Raw genomic sequence first — 18,348 nt, 5'->3', positions numbered from 1 at the left:
AGGAGCAAATGATTGATAAATGATAAATCTAATAGAGGAAGAATGTATAAAATGTTGACTACTTTCGCCACTAGAAAAAAAACAGGTTACTTCATTTTTCGTGAACACACATCAATTCGGACAATCACTATCAACAATCGATACAAAATTAATTTATTATATTCATTAACAAAGCCTCGTAAAGTCTAATTCGTATAACCATAACAAATTTTCTGTAATAACATACCAGATCAAGAAAGCAAGAAAATGACTTAAAGTTCATTAGTACTACTATACATGAGGCTTTTAATTTTCTTTCTAGTTAGAGATCTCGAACAGTTCTAATCAAAATTTTTTTGGTCCTATCGCTTACAACAAAATGCATTTATGTGTCATTAGTCAAAAATAAATTCCAATAATCAAGGAACTATACCTATTTTTTAGTGTAGCACAAACATTTGACTTTGACTCGGGGGAGAACAAATAAAAAGAAAAAAGAAAAAAAAATTGTCGGTGTCTGATGATAAGTTCACGACCCAAGAAATAAATTTTAAATGTTTTAACTAGCAAAATTATGAGCAAAAGTTCCCTTTTTTGTCATTATTTATATTTTGTCGCTATTTTAAAAATATTGTGAAAATATAGACCTTATGACAGACAAAATATTTGATTGTCGTCTAACATCTACAAATTTTAGATTGTGATTTAACATTTTTTCATTAGATTTTTCGTTTGCTCAAAAATAATCTTTAGACTGTGGTCTAAAAGATTCATAAGTTGCTAGAGAAATTAAAAAAAGAAGATCATTTACTGTTATTCCAAAAAGAGAACAATAGGTGGAAGTAGGACATATTCAGTTGAACTTAGTATCTTTTGCTAAAATGATGTATTTACATTAAAAAATTCATTGAATAGGTACATATATCAAAATTTATAACTCTATTATTAGCATTTGAGGTCTTCGCTCTAAAATTCATAATTCATAAAGTTGAAAAACATGTCACCCTTGGTAATACGAAATCCGTGCTCCACCTGGTTTTGCCCAACACCAAATAGAATGTCAAAATAACAATTATCGAACAAAATTAATTAAAGTGTGTACAAGCTAACCCGACTACTACCATCATAAAAAAAAGCAAGTTTAAACTTGAAACTCACACGTCACCCTTAGTAATAAGAAATCGTTTCATACAATAGAGCACCTGGTTTTGCAATAAAATAATAGAACCCTGCTGAAACATAGAATGTCAAAATGAATAAATTAATCCAACTGACAATATCCAACTTAAATTAACACTGTTCATAGAAGAAGAAAATATCTTTCTCTTAATATGTTAAAAGGGGTTACTTTCACTTCGAGCATTATAAATATATATATATATATATACACACACACTTTTTTCTTTAAAATATGATGCCTTTTAAAAATTAATAAATAGAGTATATATTTTTAATATAATACTCATATTAATTAGTGTATAGTCACTCTTGAAAAATAATTTGAAAATAAGTAATTAATATTAAGGATAAAACAAGAAAAGAAATTATCTTTTTATTGATATGTTAAAACGGATAAATAAAAGTAATTTATTATTAGTATAGTGATCAAGTAAAAATGAAAGGAATAAATATATATACACACTCCGTAGTCCTATTTTCCCAAAAAGGAAATTGTTTATTAAAATATGATTTATATTACAGAACACTATGTACAAGATTATAGCTGAGCTGTCACTACATTGAGGAAGCCTAGGTCAAATTAGTCAATCTATCGTCCTGTTCTGCACTTCTCACGTGCTGGTCCCTTTCATTAATTTTGCCTTTTATATTCATCTAAATAATTTCTACAAACTAATTAGTTAGGAGATAGAAAAGACTTAAGTGAAAACAATAACCAGAAAATTACTGAAAATTAATGTGAGAATACAAAATACTTATGATTACATAATAACAAAGTTATATACAAAGTATGAAGTATAAGATACTTGTCTTGCATTTATTTATTTAGACAAAATATCAATGTGAGTAAGTAATTTTACTTTTCTACACAAGTAACGTTCACATTCCAACTAATGTTCAAATCTTATTATTCCCTTCAATTTTTCCTTCTCCTTTCAAAATTTATTTCATGACCGGTAACTCAAGTTTTTACTTTCTTGTACTAAATTAATGAAGTTTTTTTTAATGAAAAATCACTCAACTTTACCCAAATATTATGATAATAACTAAATGATAAAAAAAATCACTCTAGATTGCTTACATATCACCTAATATTACTAAGAGAAAACAAATGAAACGGTTTATGTGATACTCAAACAAAATTGAGTGACGCTTTTATTAAAAAAATTATTGGGCATTTCCAGCAACGCAAGCAACATTGTTCGACACCATTCGATAAACAAAAGATCCGTCAGTCCAGACTGAAAATACAACAAAAACAACAACAAACCCAGTTAAATTCACAATGTGAGGTCTGAGGAAGGTAAAGTATAAGCATACCTGACCCATACCTCGGGACTAGTAACTCTATGTAATATTAGATAAAGTTAATTATGACTTTATTAAAAAGAATAGTTTAATAATTCTGGTGTGATGAAGAAAAAAGAGACGTAGGTATCTGCAAAATAGCCCTTCTCTTGTTCCTATGTGATTTTAAAAGAAAACTCCCAACTCTTATTTTGGTTTATGGGTAATTCATTGATTCATTCAATTGCACACCAAATAAATTTGAAAAATATAAACGTTAATGACCGTTGAATTAACAGTTAATTACCTACTAAACTTGTCTCAGTTAGTGATTAGATACAGATTTTAGACAATTCACACAATAAGTGTGTAATGGGCCCAACTGCCGTAGGTATTACGGGCGTGTAGTCATCTGTTTCCGACCTGTTCTAACATATGAACCGTTCAATTGTTGTTGTAAATTCAAAATATTTGTTTGTTTCCTATTTTAGAATGGAAAATTTGCATTTTTAATCCATTTAATATCTATAAATTTAAATTTTGATCCTTATTGTTTCTTATTAAGGACATCTAACCTTTCATGAATCCGTATGTGCACTTTGAATCTCTCGCTTTTTATGTATTATCACACATTTTACGGATTATTAAGTCCCAAACCACTTAGTTCCTCGCAATTATCCTGTTAGCTACAATGGTAGATAGGAACCAAATTGTCTCACGACCCTAAACGCAATTCACATACCACTTGAATAGACAAACAACCGAACCCTTGTGACCTTCTTCAACCCTAGGATGTAATGAGTCAATATCGAGGTGCCAAATGGCTCGGTTGACAAGAGCTCTTGGGAGTCATTGAACCTCTTATCCACGACGTATCTTTGATCAGTTGAGCGAGAGCCCTTTCACACAAAACTCCAGGATCATTATGGGCAACTTTCGTTCTGTTCCAATGTGTTATGTAAAACTTAGATTTTTGTTCCATCTTCAAGCGTAATACAGTTCTAAAGATCGTTTAAATGTCATAGAGAGATCAAAATCATGTATTTTAATTGATTAAAGACTAAATGTGCTTCGCTAACTATTGCAAATACCAAATTTAAAACTGATAATCGAAACACCAAAAGTGAAACTATTCCTTTTAACGAATTATTAAGTCCTAAACCACTTAACTACTAACGTATCATGTTAAATTTGTGTTGCTTCGTATTCGATCGTGATATAATTTAAAAATAGTCTAAATATAACGTATTTCTTATATGAAGGGACTAAAATACACATTTTAATTAATTAGAACAGATATTCAAGGGATCAAAAATGCAATAAAACCTTTTAAAATATTAGTAACATAGAAAGTGAAGGAAAAAAAGAAAAAGAAAAAGAACCAACTCAAACCATAAGGCAAACTAGAGCTTTTATAATCTATAAAAAGAGAACCCTTCCTTTATTTCTCTTTCCATGTTCTTCTCTTCTCTCTGTAAACCATTTCTCTCCTAATATTTCAATAGCCATTAATGCATAGCTCTGCTATTATTTCTCTTTAAATTTTTTGTTGCAGCAACAAATAATAATAGAAAAAGAACACATTTTGCTTTGTTTTTTGAGCCCATTTCTTTTCTTGCAACACAAAATAAAACAACCAGAAGAACCCCATTTCCTTCCTTTCTGTTGCAAATTTATTTTGTTTTTTCTTTTCTCCATTTTTCATTTTCTGAGAAAAAAAAATCTTTTTGTTGGAGCAAAATATAGTGGTTTTGAGCTATTGTCTGTCTTTCTGACATTCCAATAGCAAAATAAAATAAAATAAAAAAATCTCACCTTTTTCAAGAATCCCCTGTTTTTTCTTCTCCATTTTCCCAAAAAAAAAAAAATTGTTGTTGTAGCAAAATTTAGTGGTGAGTTTGAGCTATTGCATGTCTTTTTTGACATCCCAATAGCAAAAAAAATCTCAGTTTTTTCTGCAAATTAAAAAAAAAAAACATTTTCAAGAATCCCCTGTTTTTTAAAATGGAGAGGATTTCAACAACAAATTTTCTACCTGATACATTTTATGGAACAAGAGATGATATAACAGAACAATTTGCTATAATGTGGGGACAAATTAAAGCTCCATTGATTGTCCCTCTCTTAAGAATTTCAGTGTTTTTGTGTCTTGTAATGTCTGTAATGTTGTTCATTGAAAGAGTTTACATGTTTGTTGTGATTACTTTGGTGAAACTCTTTGGTAAAAAACCAGAGAAAAAATACAAATGGGAGCCATTAAAAGATGATGTTGAGCTTGGGAATTCATCTTATCCTATGGTCCTTGTTCAAATTCCTATGTATAATGAAAAAGAGGTTTGCACCCTTTAATCTTTTTTTTTTTTTTTCTTTTTCGGTGTTCGGATTAGTTCGCATGCACCTCAATTATTTTGTTACGTTTGTTGATACCTCTCATTAGTATATGTATCGGTAATTCTGTCCACTAAAACTTGGCAGATGAAAAAATCACCTAATGTTTTTTTTTGTGACGTTTGTTTATTGAAATTTTCCTAAGAGGATGACTTAGATTTTTTTTCACAGGTTTATCAGCTATCAATTGGAGCTGCATGTGGACTTTCATGGCCTTCTGATCGTATTATAGTACAAGTTCTTGATGATTCAACAGACCCTATAACCAAGGTACTTCAAAAAAAAAAAGTGTAAAACCTTGTAAAAATTATAATCTTTTTTTCATAAAAGAAAGCCCTGAAAACCCCTTTTTAATTCTTGAAAATGGTGCAGAATATATGAAGTTTGTAAAGCTTTAACCTCTAGTTGATTTTGAAATAAACCTTGAAGACCTTTGTTGGAAAAAGAAATAGTTTTCTCACGAACTTTTGGAATATTAATCAAGTATAAATTGCTACTCCAATATTGACCAAAGTGTTTTTATAATTGATTATTTACTAATTTCCAAAAATATTTTTTGAAAAGCACCTAAGATAAAAAAACACTTTCCTGATGAAGCAGTTTTTGGAAGTTTGACCAAACAATTTATAAAACCTTTGTAAAGATCTTTTTAATTTTTTTTTTTTCAGAGAGGATGAAAACCCTTTATCTGATTCCTTGAAATTGGTGCAGAATTTATAAAGTTTGTGAAAATTTGATCTTTTTTTATTTAGAGATAAACCCTGAAATACTTGAGTTTTGTTGCAGAATTTGGTGGAAATTGAATGCCAAAGATGGGCAAGCAAAGGGATAAATATAAAATATGAAGTGAGAGATAATAGGAGTGGGTACAAAGCAGGTGCTTTAAAAGAAGGATTGAAACATTCTTATGTGAAGCAATGTGATTATGTTGCTATATTTGATGCTGATTTTCAACCTGAACCTGATTTTCTATGGCGTACAATTCCATTTCTAGTTCACAATCCTGAGCTTTCCCTTGTTCAAGCTCGTTGGAAATATGGTAAGTTTACTTTTTACCTTTTCACTTTCCTCGTATAGTAGTGGTAATATTTTGTTTCATAAAGATAGTGTCCGGCCATATTGCACGAACCTCATGGTTAGCAGCGTATGTATGTTTGTATGTATGTATAGTAATTTACTAAATATGTATAAATATTGAAATTTTGAGTCGTCTGACTCAAATGGTTAGTGGATTTAGTGGCATTTTGAGTCCAAAATATAAAAATCTTGAATTCGTCTTTGGATGTGGAGTTTAGGGTTTATGGTAGGAAAAATGGCTAACTTCAACTCAAAGATGCTAAATTAAGGGCATTCACTAGAATTTCTAAAGCGCGTTGAGCGAGTATTTAGTTCGGTCTTTTTGTATAGCGATCTTGTTCCACCAATTTTCTCGCAAGGGTTCTCTTTTATTTTCAGGATGCGATAATTTTATCTACCAAAACTTTAGTCAATTTAGAAGAAGTCATCTAGATTATTTTCATTCATTTATCTACCAAAATGCTAAATAAGGGAATTCACTAGGATTTCGAAGCGCATTGAGCGAGTAATTAGTTCAGTCTTTTTTTGTATGAGAAGATCTCTCTCCCAACTATTTTTCGGTAATTTTGTCCGCTAAAACTTTATCCCTTTGGAAAAAGTCATATAGTATTTTATGATTTTAGTCGTTTAATTAACCTCCAGGCGGGTACCCTTTATTTTGTTTACTTTCATAATATAATTATATTACTTTACTTACATGTTATATGAATATTTCTCTATGTACTCAAAAATAACTCATCAAGACTGTCGGTGACTTTTACACGACCAATTTTTGTGTAATTTTTGTGTGCGCACATAATAATGACCAGACGTAGGTACAATCTTGGTAGGCCAGCTTTTTTAGGCCACATAAGTGTGTTGTTGTGTTTTGGTGGCACATGAAAACCTGGCCCTAGTTGTGAATTGGCAATTCAATGCACTTAATTCTTAACTTCTCTTTTTTTTTTTTTTTTTTTTAAAACCAACTTTATGTCAAAATAGTGTAATTGTGAAAAGTAACTGATAATTTTAATACTTTATATATATAAAAAAATCAATGTTATGCTAAAAGTTGTTTTGTCTGGTGCATGCTAAAAAGCTGAAAAGAGAAGTTGATTAAAGTGAAAAAAGTGTTGTGGTTTCGTAGGAGGTACTTAATACCATAAGGGGTCGTTGGTACGTAGACATAAATTAAAAAAATAAGTTGGAGTAATCCCTTAATTTTTTTGGCTTATAGTTAATTTATTCAACATGGGATAAAATAATTCGGGATTAATGCTAAGTCAAATTTTTTTTTGAGATTATTTTAACTTTGCCAAATATGGCATAAATTTATCAAAGCTAAAAAAAATTTAAAGCTTTTTATAAATACTTATAATTAGTCCAAACGGCTCTAAAGTGAAAAAAGTGTTGTGGTTTCGTAGGAGGTACTTCATACCATAAAATATTATTATTTGGACATAAAATATCCTTTATCACTTATATTGTTCGGACTCTTTAGCCGTTTGGACATGGTTTGAACCATGATTTGAAACCATGGTTTCAAATCATGATTTGAAATCATGTTTGGACAAGTAATTTGGATATCTTAAGTTTTATTTTCTCTAATAGACATGTAATTTGGATATCTTAAGTTGTATTTTCTCTAATAGACATAAAAACCTCACAAATTGTGAAAACTATCAAAACATTCCCAATTCTTATACAATCTTACCAAATGAGCAAGTTATAGTTCATAACAAAATTAATACCCTAGTAAAAGGTTTTTCTAAAAAAGACAACATCAATTGATCAAACTTTAGTTCAATAAAACGAAAATTTAACATGAATAGTAACGTAACTACTCTTTAATATAATCCTCCCATATGGTAGACATAAATAAAGGTTGGTGAAAATTAATGAAGTTGATAAATGGTTGGTGGAAGTAATTGTTAAAAATATTTACCAACTTCTGGGTCAAGTTTTTTATTTAAAATTTTTGAAATCATGGTTTGAAACCCCAAATCATGCCTTTTTAAATGATTTGGAGTTTCAAACCAAACCATGAGATGAAATGCATGTCCAAACGCTGGTTTCATCTCATGATTTCAAATCATGGTTTCAAACCGCATGTCCAAACGCCTACTAAAAATGTTACTATTACATTTGTGTCGTATTTTTTAACTATGCATTGCTTTTTAAGAATCCGACATAGTAATATTTGTAAAGAGTCAGGAGCAACATGGCCTATCAGTATTGAACTGTGAATGTAACTATTTTTGTACTTAAAAGTTGTTTTGTGCTTAGAAATAATCCAATTTGGAAGTGCTAGATTTTGTGGTCAGTTCTGCAAAGAAATTCTTTGTACATTCTTGAAGGGAAGGCCATTTTTGGGGTTATCAATGAGGACAAGGGTATTTTTGTCCCTTTGTCTTATATACACCCTCTTACCCTTCCCAAAGTAGCCAACAATTGCATGCGCAGTAAAAATGGTGGACCTTGGAACATTCTTTTTCACTAACCGACACTAATTTTTCTGACCTTCAGATTTTTTTTAATTTTTAATTTTAGTAGGTCAAATTAAATTGTTAATAAATGAATCTAACTTAACTCAAATTTTAAAAAAATGCCCGTTTGAAAAATTATTGGTAATAGAGTGAAATAATTAATTAATTTATTTGGTTGGTGATTTTTGCAGTAAATGCTGATGAATGTCTAATGACAAGAATGCAAGAAATGTCATTGGATTATCACTTCTCTGTGGAGCAAGAAGTTGGGTCTTGCACATATGCCTTTTTCGGATTTAATGGTATTAATTCTACATATTAATTACTGTTTTCCCCTTCTTGAGCTAATTTTGTACAATAATTAATGTTTTGATTATGACCCATTTAAAAATATATCAGAAATTAGTACTAGTACCTCCTCCGTTTCATTTTATGTGTCTTAGTTTGACGGGACACGCATTTTTTTTTTAAAAAAAAATGATGACTCTTAACTCTTGTGATTTTTTAACTAACGATATGTAATGTACCAAACTGTCCTTAAATCTTTTGGTCTTAAATATGTCATGTTGGGATATTGGAGTTAAAAACTTACTAACTATAGAAAATGAAATTCTTTTTGAAACATACTAAAATGAAAAGTAGTAAAGTAAGACATAAATTGAAACAGTACGAAGTTTATAAATTTAGGTCCATTGAAAGGGACAAGTTAATAAGATGCTTGTTTTGTGTATTGGCTTCAATGAAGTTAAAATGAAACAACAACTAATAATAGCAGTGGTCCATGAAAATATTGACTTGGTTTGTTGTGTGAATTCTTTGTGGTCCAACAAAACTTAAGTATTTGAAATTGTATCTGGCAAAAAACACAGGCACTGCTGGTGTTTGGAGAATTGCCGCGATAGATGAGGCTGGAGGTTGGAAGGACAGGACAACGGTCGAAGATATGGACCTCGCTGTCCGCGCCAGTCTCAAGGGATGGAAATTCTTGTTCCTCGGTTCTGTCAAGGTACATACTTCCCATCTGACATTTCTTATCCGTTGTCTCGAAATGATAGATAGATAAATAACCGCTGTAATTTACGATCTGTAGTCCATATTATCTGTCTTTTAAGGTTTTTGCACATATTGTCCATCTGAGATTTCTTTGTCGTTGTCTCGAAATGATAGATAGATAAATAAACTCTACAATATACTATCTCTAGTCCGTATTATCTGTCTTTCAAGGTTTTTGCATATATTCTCCGTCTGACATTTGTTATCGGTTGTCTCTAGTCCATATTATCTGTTTTTAAGTCTTCGCGCACCCCTTGAGAAGGATATTCATTAGCCTTAATATGGACTGAAGCTTGTGGTGATCATTTATCAAATACTCTTATATAAATAGAGAAAATGACGTGTAGTAACTTATGTCAAAGTGGCTACTGTTAATAACATGTTGCTATCAATCATATAGGTAAAAAATGAATTACCGAGTACATTGAAGGCCTATCGTTATCAACAGCATCGTTGGTCCTGTGGCCCAGCCAATCTCTTCAGGAAAATGTGTATGGAGATTATAAGAAATAAGGTGACACCTAAATCGCCATTGGCATATTTCAATTTCTTAGCTGACTATTTAGTACTCATCTGAGTCTCCATTGAACTTCTTTTATCGTCTTTATTTGCTTGCAGAAAGTGTCTTTGTCGAAGAAGGTTTATGTGATCTACAGCTTCTTCTTTGTTAGGAAGGTCGTGGCCCATATTGTTACTTTCGTATTCTATGTTGTGGTGTTACCTGCCACTGTATTAGTACCTGAAGTTGAGGTTCCGAAGTGGGGAGCCGTTTACATTCCCGCCATCATTACGCTCCTCAATGCAGTAGGAACTCCAAGGTCATATTTCCTTATACTTGCACTACATCATTCTTACTTCGCGTTCTTGATAACGTTGTGATCCTAACAGCAGGAAGTTTACATGATACTTTAGATTTTATATCATCGAATATTCAAACATTCCTCAATACTGAGCAACTATTTGATGAATATGTTCTGGTGGACGTTGAAAGGCGCATGCATTGCCTTTGAACTTATCAGGGCCGGAGCTAGTGTACTAAGTAGGGGTTTGGACAAAATAACTTTTGCTTTGACCCTATGTTTGTACCAGAAAATTCATTTAACGTGTATAAACATTTAATTGCGAACCCAGTAACTAAGACGAGTTATGGGTTCGGTGGCAAGTTCAGAACCTTCAAATTCTGGCTCCACGTCTGGTCAACTAATTTTTCATTTGATGAAGTAGAAAATGGGAAACACGAAACTACGACAATGTTTGAACTAGATATGCTGAACATTTGCTTATGTTGAATGGGGAACAGGTCACTCCATTTGCTGGTATTTTGGATCCTATTTGAGAATGTCATGTCACTCCACCGAACGAAGGCCACCCTCATCGGCTTGTTGGAGGCAGGAAGAGTGAACGAATGGATCGTCACAGAGAAATTAGGGGATGCTCTCAAGTTAAAGTCAGCTGCCAAAGCATTTAGAAAGCATCGAATGAGGCTTGGTGACAGGTAATATTTCATCTTAAAAATATGTGTTTTCTTATTTCTTGGACAATTTGCAAGACTAATAAAGTTTCCTATCGTTCAATTATCGACAGGATTCATTTGTTAGAGCTTGCAGCTGGGGCATACCTCTTCTTCTGTGGATGTTACGACATTGCCTTTGGGAATAACCACTATTTCCTCTACCTCTTCATTCAAGCGTTCGCCTTCTTCATCGTGGGATTCAGTCAAGTTGGCACGTTCATGCCCACCTCTTAGTCAGCGCTTGTGTCTGATTTAGGGTATGAATCTTCATTTTTCGCCCTTGTGCTCCCCCTCGGTAGCACCACAAAGAAGTGGCGTTTTTCAGTGGCATCCCGCCTCTGCAGTTTCTCCTCCATTTTCTTGTTTCCGAGTGTTTTTTTTTTTTTGTTCATTTGTAAAAAAGAGGAAAAGTTGGTTATTCTTTTTAGGTTGAAGCATAAAAGTGATTCGAGCTACGACTAGAATCTTGTTTGTTCTGTTTGTGTATATCCAGAAAGTTAAGGGCTATACAGTAAAAGAAAAAGTCCTATCTTTAAATGCAGTATACACAGAAAATAGGCAACAAAGAAACAAGTGATAATGGCTAGTGCTCAGAGCACAAAGTAATAGCTGGATCTGTTTTCTTTTCCTTAGATGTATTTGGTTTCAATACAGATTGAAAGTTCCAGAGTTAGTGTTTCCATTTCTCTACCACCTACCGTTCCATGGCGGAGCTAGAAATTTTATTTTAATTAAAAATTCAAAAGTCGCAAGAACTTTACACGTGTGGTTCTATTTTTGCGACGTAAATTAATTGTTGAATCACTGTTGTCACTTGTCCCTATAATGAATACGAAAGTAACAATATGGGCTATGACCTGTTGAACATCAACTCTAGCAATACCTTCTTCAGCCAATTTCGCCACTTCAATTTCACCCACCACTACTCGACATAATTCTTCCTCTTTAATTTCCTCATTTACTTAATTCGGATCCTTCTCATCCAATGCCGATTTTGCACCCCTTTTTCCGTTAACTTCCCTTTAATTGTTAAGGTTTTTCGGGTCGAGTTTCAAACGTCATACTCCCTCCATCTCCATCTACGTGAGACTCTTTCTTTTCAGGTCACTTTTTAAAAAAAAAAACGATATTTATTTTATTTAGTAAATATTTAATTTTATAATATTCATTTTATTCTTAATAATATAAATTTATAGTCAATTAAATATTTACGACTTAATTCAGACAATTTTTTTTAAAAGTCTTCATTTATTACTTGAAAACTCTATGCTAGCCAAATTAACACAATTTTTTCATTAATTATAATATCCCGAATTTTGTAATTTCAAGAGTGAAAAATGATAATGACTATTTTTCAAGTTGAAACTTGTGAATATTACCAAACAACAACTTGTTATTATTACATCACATGATCATCTTTACACTGCTAAATACTACTAGCTAACAAACTCAAATCACACTAGTTAACAATTCTTTCAATTATTAGCCTTCAAATTAGGATGAACATCAACTCTAGCAACACCTTCTTCAGCCAATTTTGGCACATCAACTTCTCCCACCACAACACCACTTAATTCATCATCTTTCACCACCTTATCTTCTATTTCTTCATCCACATAATTCGGATCCTTCTCATCCAATGCGGGTGGGGCCGGGTCCAATTCATTAACCGCTTCCTTATCGGGTCCTTCCCACGTGTACTTTCCACCGTGTCCCTTTTTCGGATCATGCTTTAACGGTAACCCGTCAACTGGATGCCGTTCTAATCTCTGTACCCCTTTTTCTGTTAACTTTTTTTCAATGTACTTAACGGTGTCAACATTTTTCGTGTCCAGTTCCAATTTCTCTACGTGTTTTCTTCCTTCTGTTGGAAAAAAAAAAATCAAAATCGTAGGAAATTAAGATTAGTTAGGATTTGGTATTTATATAAATATAAGGAAAATTTTCAAAAATATACAACCCAACACAAAAATAATACACTACGTAACTATATTTTTAGTTTATGCAATATTATATAACATTATACAATATTATAAAATATTATACCAGAGGAGAAAAGCATTATACAATAATGTATCAACCTAGTATAAAAGCATATACTCCCTCGCTTCCTTCAAAGTTTATTTACTGTATAAATTTTAATTAATATTGTAAGATATATTTTTTCACCAAATTAATATAAAAAAGATTATAACTTATAGTACTTTTTCTATAATTTTCAAACATATAAATTTTATTTTTAATATATTAAGTTACTCTCATCTAATTTAGTTTTAAAATTTAATCAAATTGACTCTTAAAAATGAAAAGTGCCAAATAAATTTGAGATGAAAGGAGTAATAGTGTATAAAAGGTATATATACATAAATATAGGCTAAACTGGCCAACAAACTCAACATATGGGCTAAAACTTGTAAATATTTTCTCCCAAATAGACAGAGAGCGTAATTCAAGTTAAAATAATGTAGGAATAGATTTTCTAATTTCTAGCTAAACTAGGTTTAGCACTATTATATTGTATATAGGAATGTTGTTAACTATTTTCATATAACATAGAAATAATAAAAAAAAGCAGAGAGTATTGTGGAGAATTGTAGAGAGCGTTCAGATAACTATTTGAGTTTGTGAATAAATTATTTTCCTTTACCTTCTTCATTTGCTCTGCACTCTGTTTTGATGGTCACTTTGCCATTGTTTTCATGTACCACTGGCTTCATTTTGCTGATGAATTTGTTTGCACTTATAGAATCTTGGAAACTTTTTTTTTCCTCTCTCTCTCTCTGATTGATGAAGTTGAGGAGAGTGGAAGGTTTAATTGGATATTTATAATTTTGTGTTTGATTGAATGTTGAAAATAGAAGGTACTGGAAAAGCTAGAAGGTTCTACTGGTGGCTTTACGTGGGAGTTTTCTGGAAAGAACTGGCTAGTTTTTGAAAGTGCTGGATACTTGTAGAGAACTAAGAAAAGATAAAGTTTAGATTTTTATACAAACTTTTTTTTGTTGTTGTTGTTGTAAACTTCCCTTTTATTTTATTTTGGATAATGATCGGTGGCGCTGCGTGTCTTTTCCTGTCATTTCCTTTTTTTTTTTTTTTTTTTTTTTTTTTTTCTTTTTGAAATATAAGAAATCCTTCGTTTTTATCATATGGTATGGTATAGTTTGATTGACCATAAAATGTAAGAAAGAAGAAAAGTTTTCTAAACTTATAGTAGTCCTGAATAAATCACAACACTTGTATGTTTACTTTTGATTCCTCAAAATGTTGGTCTTTAATTTTTGCTCTCGCTTAAAAAAGTGATCGAAAATATCTTGAGGTTCCGGGTTCGAACTCCATTCAATCAAAAATAAAAAAAATTCTTAAGGCAGAGTGCACACTCTGCCTTGCGAATTATTTTTTAATTTTTGACTGAACGAAAATTCAAACTCAAATTTAAATTTTTTTTAAGCGAAAGATAAAAATTAAAGACTAATAATTTAAGGGGCAAAAATTAAAGCCGACCCCCGAATAAGGTGCAAATTGCCCTAAAAAATAGCCGTAGTTCTAGAGTTTCAACTTATACAAATAACACTTAATGACTACATCCTAGACTGCAATAAACTTGTAGAGGTTGAAATTATGGCGACTATTTTTCAATTATGGGGGCTTAAAAGTGGATATTGGATTATTGGTGACTACTAAGTTGACTAGCCCAAATAATATTCCTTCCGTGTCATATTATTTTGTGTACTTTTTTCTATATACGCTCTTTAAGAATTCATAAATAAAATTATATTTTGATACATTATCCTTATCGCTCTCTAATTAATTACACTCTAATTAATATTAATTACTTTAAAAAATAATTAATGTTAAGAGTAAAGTAGGAAAATACTTAATTAATTCTATCTTGATTTTGTAAATGGACAAGTACTATTTTGAGACGGATATTTATAGTAATGTGGACAATTATAAATCACAACACTCGTGTGTCTACTTTTGAAATTCATAATCATAAATATGTCATATTGTTTTATAAAATAATCAATATGGAACGACAGAACAAATTTATCCTCTAAATGAAAAGCTCATGGAAAGATTAGAAATTGTTACCTTAATTAATTTTAAAATATATTATATTCTTTGATATGACTGATAAAGGATAATAGTAATTTCAGTGCTTTGTATTAAGGATATTTGGAAATAGTTTCTCCTTTTCGCCCATATTTTAGGTGCCATTTCTTATATACGATACAATTTCCCAAGTTTGTAATTTCTTAAATTTTAAAAAAAATATATATATTTTTTTCCTAATTTTGATTTCAGAAATTATAGGTTTGTGATGATCATGAACTTATCACATTTGGACATGTCCATCTCATTTCACATGTTTTTACAACAATATAATGTTCGTGTATAAATTTGAAACATCAGCAGATAAGAAAATCAATGCCGAGTAGAGAACATAATCAGAATAAAAATGTTTTTTGGTATACCATGGATGGTTAGTTTTATCATGTAGGCTCCTCCATTTGCTTGGAAACCCTCTCGATAAGGCTAGCTATTTTCAGTACATTGGTATAGAATAAGATATCTTTGCTTCTTAACCACAAATTGAAGGATAGACTAGCCACAAGACTATATCATGAGCTTTAGTCAGACAGGTAGGATTCGTATCGAGGTATTGTTGTTGATTTTTCATTAACTGGTGTGATGTTGGCATCAATGTTTTGGTTGTTTACCTGACCGTAAGAGAAGAAAATATTGACTGGAAATCATGGTATATGTAAGAAAATAATCAGGTAGACAACAAGTTTCAAGCTTTTATAATATTTTTATAAGGCGTGATGCATTAAAACTAGGTGTCTAAATTTCCCTATAAAAATTAAATTGGCTCAATTCACTGACGTGGTTCTTTTACATGCCTGAGTAGCGGATAAAAGAGTTGCATGCTGGAGAACGTAAAGAGAAGACGCTTCGCTTGAGTGTTGAAGCTGGTGTTGTTCTGGATTTTTTAATTCTTTCTAGATGATAAGACCAATTCAGAGATTTCGTGACGAAAGAATATGGAAAAAGTCATGAAAGGAACACTATTATTGTATATAGAAGTGTCCTAGGATTATCATGGGACGTTACAGATCATCAGCTTGAAGATGCCTTTAGCCGATTTGGTAAAATTATCCGTTGCCAGGTTTGTACTTTTCCATAATTCATTTTCCTCGTAGTTTATGCAAATTTCTGGGGTTTGTAAGGATTATGTATGTATGTGTAAAATGATTGCTTTCAAACTTGATCCCACTAAATTTAATTTTACAACAGATATCAATTATAGTCTAATACAATCTTTTGGCAACTCTGCAAAGTTGGTATACTCGAATTACTTGACAAAGAAAAAAGGAATTAGTCATGATAATAATTTTTCCAGGCCTTTGAGTAGATAGAACATATTTAACCATGAGAAACAACAGAAAGTAAACGAAAAAGAACAGGAAATATTGTGATATAATATTCGTATTTAAACAACTATTGCATTGCGAGTAAACGGTGAAAATACTCTCCATGAATCCTTCATTACTATTGTTTTGCAAAAAAGTTAGGTTTGACATTCAAGTGGATTTTATGAGGTTGTGTGCCTTGATGGGTCGAACTTCTCCTACAATTCTTCCTTTGTAAGATTTTAAATAATAACTTGATGTCCTGCTGAAAGAAGTGAGGCTTATTTTAGAGTTTAAAAGGGATCGTCTTCAATAGTCCTTTTTTCCCTTTTGTTTTTGTTTTTTTTTTCCTCCTTCCATTTGACAAAGAATATAAGGATGGCAACTATTCCGTGGAATTGTAATAAGTTAATTTACAATAATGTATAAAGTCTTCATACAAATTGATGACTTCATTAGTATATACGGATATTGAAATAGCTGACTTACGGTTAATGAAGTGTTGTAATAATTCATATTGTGCAAATACGTCTAAAATATTGGGCCATTGATTATATGAAGACATATTCTCAAAGAATGTATTTTTGTTCATCAATAATTGTACTTACGCAATTTGTGATATCTTACAATATGACCAGGACTATTATCTTGGAAGGAGAAAAAGGAATGAAAAACTTGATATGCATTTGATGGATGTTGTCCAATGATTGTTTCTCTATTTATATCTTCACTAGACAATGATATTTTTATGAAAATCAACTTCTGTTCAATTAGTCGTGTTTGAGCAAGGATTCAAAATGTCGAACTTTCCAACAAAACATATACAAATTTGTGGTCATAAAGAAGGAAATATTTACTTGAGTTGAAAATTATTTATAAACTTGATCTCAGGTGAAGATATAATCTTTATGAGCACATGGAGGATTAAAACAATTGGTCTTTGTGAACTGTTTCTACCAATTTGTAAATTTGTGAGATTTTCGTTATAATCGCAGTGTTCTTAGCCCAATCTACATATGTTTTACAATAAGAAGGGTATAAAATGACCATTAGTATATACAAATTTGTGTAACATCTAAAATATTGGGCCATTGATTATTGATGACATAAAGGTGGATGATCTTGAGAATTTTAAATACGGCGATTCATGAAAAACTTGATATGCATTTGATATGTTGATGACGGACAATGAATATTATGAAACTCTCGAAAGAGCTTCTGGAAAATTATTCAATAAAGGAAGTAAAAGAATGTTTGTATAAAGAGAATTTGAAATGAAAGATTTGTCCTTGTGGAAAGACGAAATTTGTCATAATAGTTGTATATGTTGATGTGAATATTATGAAATACGAAGAGCTTCCAAAGCTACAAATGGAGAATTTATTACAAATGGAGTATTTGTCCATCAATCAACATATACTGAAAATATTTTAAAGAGATTTTACATGGATAAAGCACATCCATTGAGTACCCCAATGGTTGTGAGATCACTTGTTATCAATAAAGATCCATTTCGACCTTATGGAAATGATGAAGAAATTGTTGGTCTTTGAAATACCATATCTCAGTGCAATTGGGGCATTAATGTATCTTGCCAATAATTCTCGACCAGATATTGCTTTCTCTATAAGCTTATTTGCAAGATTTAGTTCTTCCCCAAAAAGAAGACACTGGAATGGTGTCACGCCCCAAAATGTGAGGAGACGTGGCACAGCACAAGATGCTCGCCAACTTGCACCGAGCGAACCAATTTAGTGTAATGGCTACCCATTTCGCACCCATATACTACAATTCAATTAATTAACATTAATATTAAGTGAGTAAGTCGAAGTGAATAATATTAAATCAACATGCGTTTTAACCAAATCATAAAATAACGATGTTATTTGCAAATCTAAACGGATACCCATAACCCAAACGTAATACAAATATATCTATGGAGCCTCTATAAAACTATGAATGAAATAATAATGTTGCAATACTAGCTCGCGCT

The 18,348-nt window shown here is 31.4% G+C and overlaps 2 protein-coding genes across 3 annotated transcripts; one reads left to right on the top strand and one right to left on the bottom strand.

Annotated features, from left to right (window-relative positions):
- The first annotated feature begins 3,890 nt into the window (after positions 1–3,890).
- Positions 3,891–11,424, top strand: LOC132057406 (glucomannan 4-beta-mannosyltransferase 9-like). The gene is made up of 9 exons (XM_059450002.1): positions 3,891–4,779; positions 5,005–5,103; positions 5,620–5,872; positions 8,567–8,677; positions 9,245–9,381; positions 9,829–9,942; positions 10,047–10,246; positions 10,729–10,923; positions 11,013–11,424. The coding sequence occupies exons 1-9, from the start codon at positions 4,450–4,452 to the stop codon at positions 11,173–11,175; spliced, it is 1,602 nt and encodes a 533-aa protein (XP_059305985.1). The 5' UTR covers positions 3,891–4,449; the 3' UTR covers positions 11,176–11,424.
- Positions 11,425–12,331: 907 nt separating this feature from the next.
- LOC132058556 (uncharacterized) lies at positions 12,332–13,950 on the bottom strand. Of its 2 annotated transcripts, XM_059451020.1 has the most exons (3): positions 13,935–13,950; positions 13,589–13,690; positions 12,332–12,805 (listed from the first exon to the last, which is right to left on the bottom strand). In XM_059451020.1, exons 2-3 carry the CDS (start codon positions 13,656–13,658, stop codon positions 12,417–12,419), a joined length of 459 nt encoding a protein of 152 aa, XP_059307003.1. In that variant the 5' UTR covers positions 13,659–13,690; positions 13,935–13,950; the 3' UTR covers positions 12,332–12,416. The 2 variants fall into 2 exon arrangements, with proteins under 2 accessions (XP_059307003.1, XP_059307002.1); XM_059451019.1 differs by lacking the exon at positions 13,935–13,950 and having other exon boundaries at positions 13,589–13,853.
- Between the last annotated feature and the right edge of the window lie 4,398 nt (positions 13,951–18,348).

The sequence above is a fragment of the Lycium ferocissimum genome, chromosome 5 (genome assembly GCF_029784015.1).
Source record: "Lycium ferocissimum isolate CSIRO_LF1 chromosome 5, AGI_CSIRO_Lferr_CH_V1, whole genome shotgun sequence".
NCBI lineage: Eukaryota > Viridiplantae > Streptophyta > Magnoliopsida > Solanales > Solanaceae > Lycium > Lycium ferocissimum.
This window is presented reverse-complemented; position numbering and strand designations above follow the sequence as displayed.

What these genes read in the sequence shown, in the direction of transcription:
- LOC132057406 (XM_059450002.1), top strand. Translation starts at nt 4,450, where the DNA reads ATGGAGAGGATTTCAACAACAAATTTTCTACCTGATACATTTTATGGA. An exon ending in CTATGTATAATGAAAAAGAG is followed by an intron (nt 4,780 to 5,004) that starts GTTTGCACCCTT and finishes TTTTTTTCACAG; the next exon opens with GTTTATCAGCTATCAATTGG. An exon ending in CAACAGACCCTATAACCAAG is followed by an intron (nt 5,104 to 5,619) that starts GTACTTCAAAAA and finishes GTTTTGTTGCAG; the next exon opens with AATTTGGTGGAAATTGAATG.
- LOC132058556 (XM_059451020.1), bottom strand. Translation starts at nt 13,658, where the DNA reads ATGAAGCCAGTGGTACATGAAAACAATGGCAAAGTGACCATCAAAACA. An exon ending in GTGCAGAGCAAATGAAGAAG is followed by an intron (nt 12,806 to 13,588) that starts GTAAAGGAAAAT and finishes TTTTTCCAACAG; the next exon opens with AAGGAAGAAAACACGTAGAG.